At 42.2% G+C, this 8,279-nt stretch overlaps 1 protein-coding gene across 1 annotated transcript; it reads right to left on the bottom strand.

The window, feature by feature from the left end:
• Positions 1 to 6,685: 6,685 nt before the first annotated feature.
• Positions 6,686 to 7,617, bottom strand: LOC133888871 (uncharacterized). Its single transcript, XM_062329251.1, has one exon. It carries the CDS (start codon positions 7,464 to 7,466, stop codon positions 6,765 to 6,767), a length of 702 nt encoding a protein of 233 aa, XP_062185235.1. The 5' UTR covers positions 7,467 to 7,617; the 3' UTR covers positions 6,686 to 6,764.
• Between the last annotated feature and the right edge of the window lie 662 nt (positions 7,618 to 8,279).

Below are 8,279 nucleotides of genomic sequence, written 5' to 3' on the forward strand. Positions count from 1 at the left end.
AGCTACAAGAAATTTGAATAGTTAGAATTTTTTATTTAGAAATGGGACGTACAAAATTAAGTCACTGCTCATGGACATGTCCCCGATACAAAGCCCCTCCTCTGATCAGGATCCAGCCTCGGATGATACACAGGAGGGAAGCGGTAGCCCGAGTACATACCTCAACCTGATGATGATGCTCCGGAGGGTCCGACCACTGATGATGCATCAGAGGGTCCGACCACGATGATGCGACGGTGGGTCAGTCGTCCGAAGAACCGAGGCATGGCCGAGGCCCCAGCAAGATACCTGAGGGGTGTTTTGTCATCACAGAGATCGATTCAACCAGAGAGATCATAAAACATTTAGATGTACTCAGGTTGTTCAAGACAGCATGCGAGTGTCTCGTAAGGGGTCACGTCGCAATCATTTATAGAACTTGGAGACACAAACAAGGTCACAAGTGGGCGGTTCCCAATAGTATCAATGAATTTATGTGGGGCAAGTTATCGCAAAAGTTCGAGTACCTTGAATGATGCAACATGGCTATAGTGAAACATCATGCTATAGTCATAATAGGCAGAATTTTTAAGAATTTTAAGGGTAAATTGTACAAAGATTATCACTTGAATGGTCGAGCATCAGACTAGGATGATTATCCAACAGTGAAAGATTTTAGAATGATTTCGTGAAGTACAGGAATTTCGAGGAAGAAAAAAGATAAGTGAAGCAAACAAGACCGACTTCAAGAAGAACTTAAATCCCCACAGAACTGGCTCACGCGGGTACGTAAGGAAACTTGACGAGTGGGAGAAGATAGAAGAAGATGTAACCAAAAGCGGTGTCACACCTGTGATGGCTGAGTGGATTCCACGAGCGAAGAATACTTGTATGGGAGAGGGGTGACTCTTGCTGTTGATGGAAGCTTATGCTTCAAAAGCGAAAGATAACAAGAAGTCATGTAGAAGATTAGAGATGCCCACATCCAATTTTCCAGGGCTCTTTCCAGGCAAATAGGGTGAACGATGAGCTAACCTTAGCACTGGGAAATAAAGAGTGCAGTGGTCGCACACGAGGCAAGGTTTGAGGTCTTGAATGGTCAGATTTGAATAAAACACCGACACTTACAAGAAATGAAGAAAAGAAAATATGTCAGAAGTGATGACTATTCTAAAAGAAAAACTTGCAAGGGAAAGACGGATGACAAACACTAAAATAGTAGTAGCTATTCAGCAAGCCAGACAGGAGCAGTTAGTCATCACAGATAATGCGTTGATGACAAGCCCTGGTGGTCCTCGGAGCAGCTATGTGTCCATGAGGCTTCCAGTAGAAGCCTTAATTTGTCACTCCGTGGACGACATCATAGAAAGCACACTATACAAGCTTGTCATGGTCACCTTGGGTGTTTCCACCACAGTGGCTAGGAGGCTGGCTGAGAAATAGGTGGAAGAGACTCTCTTCAGTGGTCGCTTGATACAACAGGGATATGCCAGGGTACACGTGGACAATGTAATATATGCGTACCATAAAAGTAAGATGGATTACCCTGGAGAGACGGGGGAATGGAGGCTCTCAAAAAATGTAGGTCATTACGTCTTGTGGCGCAAGCGCGACATAGTATTTGGCGAAGATACAGACGAGTCTGGGTCTAGTTTGGAGTCGTCAGACCCACCCAAAAGATCTCCACCTCCTCTGTTGTCGCCTCCATAGCCACCAAGAAGATCTCCAACCCCTTCTCCATCACCGCCTATCCCGCTTTAGAAGCCAGTAGCACCTGCCCAATCTTAGAATTCGATCTCATTTTATAAATTGACTTCGTCACAGAAGTGAGCACCAAGTAAGAAGCGACAGGTAGCATCTAAGAAACTGGCCATCTCCTCTGCCTTATGACAAAATTGATGAGGAAATTGGAAGGGAAGTGAACACCAGTATCACTGCACACCTCAAACGTACTGAGACTAAGAAGAGTGCTATCGATCCAACAACAACCGTGCAAGTTTCTTTGGAATTTGGCCAGACCTGTGGACCCACCGCCAAAATCTAACTACGCACGCATTATGGGTAAAAAACAGTTGACGGAGGAGTCATACGAGAAGGTTAAAAAACAAAGAACACTAGAACAACATGAAGAGTTAGAAAGAAACTTTCTTCATAAGGCTGGAATCACAAAAGAAGCAAATGCTGAAAAGGAAAAAGTAGATGGCAATTTAAGTTTGGCGAACCACTGGTCGAGTCCATGTCAGAGCTATCAACCCAAATGCGGAGATTTCATACATGGTACAGGAAACAGTTGAAGGCCGGTAGAGAAATGTTCGCGCTCAAATACAATCATAGTGATTTCCTCCACGGAGATGGCGAAGTCTAGATTCATTTCGATGAAATGTATCAACTGTACCAGCAAGACTCCCTCGGCGTTCTACTTATAAGTTTGTAAGTATCTTATATGCATATTTCACATTATATATTTTTGTACCCTTATGTATTAACTTCTTGTATATGTAGAATGAAGATACATACATGCGATAAAAAAGGGCATCACTGAAGTAGGATTCATCGACCCAATGAAAATAAACCAGATGAAGATCACCACCAAGCCACAAGCAACTGAGGACTATGCACTTTATTTTATTCTTATGTACCAATTAAAGAGATACATATTTTTACCTTACAACTTTATGCAGTTTTCACTTAGCCCTCTTTGCCATCCAGTAGATTATTACCAATTCCTCATAGACTTGCTACAAAGTTAAACTAATCATTTTATTAATGCTTTAGTAAAATTTGAATTGATTAAATATAAGTCTATTTACAGTCAATAATCAAACACATACATAGTGTACGTGCGCTACGTCAAGAGAAATGAATGTCACTTTCCATACCGGAAGAAATAGAAAATCGTAACCAACTTTTCTTGTAGAATTCAGACCGAGAGCAACAATTTATATTGCTACTATGTATATGACTTCATGTATGGACATTACCGATGCTGAGGTAAGTGGTATAAATATTGATTACTAATTTTTAGTCTTACTCGTGTTCAAATATATTGATTTCTTTTATTCTTGTAATTGTAGGAACTCAAGCTGGAAATATGTATCCTCATGCCGCAGAGAATTATCACTCTTTAGGAACAACTCTATGGGTTCATCAATGACGAAGTCATTTTAGATTCTAGTTAGTACCATGTTTTCAAATGGTGTTATTCGGACACCATCCCTTCAATTACCTTGTGAAATTTGTTACCTAATTATTCTCAAGACAAAAAACCTAGTTCAGAGTCTTCAGGTAACCATAAAACTTGAATGACATCGCTTATTACCATTTTGTTATATACTTATGTTAATTATAAACTTTTCATGCAAACTTGTAAAAGTTATTAACTTTAGTGAATGACATGTGAAGGAACGTGGTTATGTATACATGAATGAGATGATATGTGAATGAATTGTGTATGTACGTGATATTATATGTTCTGAGATCAATGATTATATGTGCATATAAAATTTGAATGTATGTTTATCTTGTTGTATGTGTTGTGTGTGATATTATTTATGATGTTGTCAGTAACAACTGGATTCTGTACAGAAAAAGAGACCATCAGTGTCGGCTTATGACAAAAAGATAGTCTCCGTATCAGTGTCAACTTGTCTCACAAACCGGTATTGATAGCCTAAGTATAAGTGATGATTCCTTATTATGGATTAGTACTAATACTTATTATCAATATCAGTTTATAAATCAGCGTGAAAGTGATAGACTACGATACTGAGTAATTAGTGTCGGTTAAAAATAACAATTGATAATATTTTTTAGCTGATATAGATGATTTTTTTATGTTGCAGTGAGATACGAAGACTGAAAGCATTACCGTAGTAGTAGTTTTGCTCCAATTAGGTTTCTTCCTATTGCGGTGGCAGGAGAGCCTGACAGGCTGAGAGAGATGATGAATGCTAGCCGCAGGCCACGGGCGGCCGTGCAGGGTCCAACACCAACTAACAGTGCAAGGCATGCATGTGGCACGCACGCTCGTCTTCGCGCACACTCCACCCAAAGCCAGCCACATCCATGTCAACCTTTCACTGTGCAGCCTATAAGCCATCGTCGCATCAGGTGAGGTGAAATAATAATAATAAATAAATAATAATAATAACTTACGTGTACAGTACCTCGTTGTCGCGTACGGATCGTACATGCACGCGTGCGTCGGTTTCCTAAAGATCAGGTTCAAAAATTACCTCACGTCCTGCCAGTCCTAAAAGAAAACATTGTGTGAGAAGAATGGTCATGTCAGTGCTTCTTCGATTCGCTCTACCAATGTTCCGCACCTGCCCCCTGCACTTTCTCTCGTCTCTACTGCATGCGTTGCACGGTAACAGCACGGCATTGCATCGAATCGGTCGAATCGACGTGTTCGTGAACCCAGGGGGGGCCGTGCTCTTTTAGCAAAGGCAAAGAGCTAGCGTGCGCAAGCAACCAGCCGGCTACGCTGCCGATCGGGTGCGAGCTAGTAGCCGTGTATGAACCGTCATGTCTCGGCGACGAGACGAATCTCTTGCCCTACTGTTGAACGACATACATTCTTGTCGCCGCCGCTCGGTGGATTAACCTAACCGGGTGCAGATCAAGAAGACAATGGGACCTACTCTATCTATCACCAGTCACGAATCGAGATCATAATAGGGGCTCTTTTTCTTCTTGTTTTCTTCTTTTTTTTACTTTTTTCCTTCTTCCTCTCCGTACCAAAAAATAGAGGGGCCTCCACGCAGGTTTGAAAATTCGTCAGTTACCCGTTGATAACCAGAATTACCGAGCTTACCGGTCCACACCAATTTCATAATACAACAGGTTTTCGAATTTGAATTAAAAAATAAAAAAATTAAAAAACACCAAAATCACACTAAAAACTAGAGACAATTCTAAGACCTTATGTGAAAATAATTTCAAAGATAACGTTGTCAGAACATATTCTATAGAGAGAAAGTTTGAAAAAAAAAATTAAAACATGCAGTTCATTTATTAACTTATATTAAGGAAAAATTTAACATGCCAACACATATTTTTCTTATGTAGGGCGTATCTTAAGAGTATCTTTAAAATTGGTTTCATTTCATTTAGAGTTCTATTAATTTATCCATGATTTTTACAAAGTTCACAAGAAGAAAGTGAACATATTAAGAAATAGCACTCTAATTGATATTTTCATGTCTATCATTATTTTTCCTACATAAAGCATAGTATAAGTAAACTAATAAAAGTGGTTTCACTAATTTTGGAGGTGTAATGAGTTAGTTATGAATTAATCTAGTTGTAACACATTTACACAATCATGTACATTACAATAACTATTTCATGAGTTCATGTATTTTTAAAAGACATAGGATCATGTAAGAAGACTAACAAAATTGGTTTCATGATTTTTGGATTAGCAAAGAGTTAACTATGCATTTAACTAGGTTTAGCAAATACATTTTCTTACAGAAAATATGAAACTTTTTATGAGTAGAAATACTTTTATCATGTAGATCATGTTACAGGTAAAACAACAACAAAAAATTTACTTTATTTGAAGCTCAGATGAATTAGTTATTGATTTTACGAGATTAAGCTATTTTTTTTTTGTTGAGCTTCACCTGTTACCAAGAAATGTGCTTGGTAAATCGATAAATTCAAACGGTTACAGGTTATAGGTGAATGCGGTCAATACAGGAAATGCGGAAAAATCTACCGATAAATCGGCCAATTCGGTCGGTTACCGGTGGAATTTGACCGATTACTGTTCGGTCGATTCGGTCTGAATTTACCTGAATTGCAAATCTGATCAAGTGAATTTGTTCAAATTCTCACCGAATTTTGACGTGAATTTATTCAATTTCTCATCAAATTTTGACCGATTTTTATAGTAACCATGCATTTCCAATTACCATCTAGGACCAATTTTCATGATCCCAATAAATTTGTGAACCTTGCCTCCACGTATGTCGGGAGCCTCTCCACCCCACGGTGGATCCGCCCTTGACTATGATTGGATCGTGTATGTTTGGGCAGTAGAAACTAATAAGACACGCACAATGATCAACAAGATCAGTGGAAGCGACCTCCACGTATCGAATGTGATTGGCTACATGTATGGATAGATGTTGGCGTGCTATATATGTATAATTTTAAAAAGATACGTATTTGATTGTTTGTATGTACTATTTTAATCTGGTTCAACGGATATAAATGTACGCTCATAGTCTGATCTATCGGATGCAAGATCTTGTATCCGCTCATGTAGGCGAGCTCGTTTATCAGTATCACAAAATTATTTTCATACGTACAACTAATCACAATTTCAACTCTTACATATGCTCCTACGACCTTATATTCGGTTAATCAAATAAAAACTTAGCGCAACCTATTTAGATAGATATAACTAATTAAATAATCTTATTTCAATAAATATAACTCTGTTCAATTTATATTCATCCATATTATATATATGGTTCCTACCAGCAAAACCGATATGGGCAACAATCACACCCATATTGTGCTAGCGATCAGAATCCTAGTTCCAGCAGCCCATCGGCAGCCGCGATCACAGGAGCCAAAAAGTAAGAACAAGAACAAGAAAGAAACAAACAGTACCATTCAGATACGCACGTACTAGAAAGAAAGACAAGAGGCAAAAAGGCAAAACTTGTTCGCTAAACAAGGCACCCACACTTTATTAAATTTCTTTACACACACTTGGCCCCCGTCCCCTCGATCCTTTCACACTCATCACTCTTGCAGCCTTGCTTCACTCACTTCGCTGCGGCCAAAGCTCCGGCGATTGCCAGAGCATCGTTCCCGGCCACGGCGACCAAGGACTCCTCGTGGTGGAACCGCGTCTGCTGCTTGGCGATGAACGCCTCGACCGCCCGCCGGAACTCCTCCTTGTCCTCCGGCGGTGCCGCCGACGTCGACCGTCGCCTCCGCCCGTTCTCCGACTCCGCACGCCGCAGCTCCGGCGACGCCGCCCTCCTCCAGCCGCCGCCGCCGCCGGGTTTCTCCGATCTGCTGCGCCGCGGTGGTGGGGCGCGCACTGTCGTCACGTGCACCGCCAGCTTGTCCTCGAACACCGCGTCCTCTTCCTCGGGGGCCGGCGCCTCGGCGATTGGAGGAAATGGCGGCGGCGCGGCAGTGAAGGGGAGGAACTGGTCTTGCGCGGCGTGGTCGGAGCACGTCGATTGGGAGGGGGAGGAGGAAGATGAGCCGTTGTCGCGGCGGGAGAGAGCGAGGAGGAGGAGCACTATGGCGTTGGCGAGGAGAAAGACGGAGCGGGGGTGGAGGAGGAAGGAGACGGCGAGGCGGAGCGCGGACGAGGCCGCGGCGGCGGCGCAGGGGAGGCGGGGGAAGTAGCGGGAGAGGAGGACGGCCAGGGCCAGGAGCTCCGCCGCACGCACGACGCGCCACGCAACGCGGAGCCGCACGGAGGCGGCCGGGCCCCTGGCATCGGCGGCCATTGAGCGCAGCGCGGCGGTAGAATTAGAAAGCAGCGCAGCGCGGCGGTGGTTTTGTTTCGTTTCCGTTTGGACGGAGAGGCGTGCGCAGTGCTACTCTGCGTGAGCCAGTGGGTTTAGGGGAGTGTGGGGTGTACCCGTCCACTTCTCTGCACTTCACTCATGGGTTTGGCTGCGGAGTGTGGTGGCTGTGGGTTTTAATATAGGTGATGTTCAGACATTTTTTTGGGCAGCTTTTTTCTTTTCAGTTTTCAAATTTTAATTCGGTTTTATTAGTGCCAAATTATTAGGCGATAATGTCATGTAACAGTTTCTTCATTAGTGTCCTAGTGCACACAATGGACTACCATCCACACAGAGCATAAAAAAAGTGAGTGAAGAAAGCAATGTATTGTATTAGTTTTGTAGGCTTGAGTGGAATATAGATATGTCGAAATAAATATTTATTGTGTACTAAAATGTTCTAGATATTTATTTTTCTGTCTTTTAGTTTTAAATTTTTATTTTTGTTTATTATGCTGAAAAATAGTTATAAGATGACAATGTCGTGTAATGATTTCTTATAGTGTCTTAGCGCACATAATAGATTACAATCTACACAGAGTGCTACAATAAACCAAGTTAATGGAGAAAGCAAGATACGCGCGTGGAGGAAAGAAACACGCTAGCGTCACCGTCCCTGAAAATACTGGCACGAAGCAAATCAGCAGAGTCATGGGAGCACTCCAGCGTGACCCTTTTCTTTGCCTCTCTCGAGCAGATTCTAGGAGTCCAGGGAACGTGTCTCCAACGTAGCTTGCCTCATCTTCTCATATC

The sequence above is a fragment of the Phragmites australis genome, chromosome 1 (assembly GCF_958298935.1).
Source record: "Phragmites australis chromosome 1, lpPhrAust1.1, whole genome shotgun sequence".
NCBI lineage: Eukaryota > Viridiplantae > Streptophyta > Magnoliopsida > Poales > Poaceae > Phragmites > Phragmites australis.

Excerpts from the sequence above, each read along its gene's own strand:
- LOC133888871 (XM_062329251.1), bottom strand. The coding sequence starts at position 7,466 with ATGGCCGCCGATGCCAGGGGCCCGGCCGCCTCCGTGCGGCTCCGCGTT.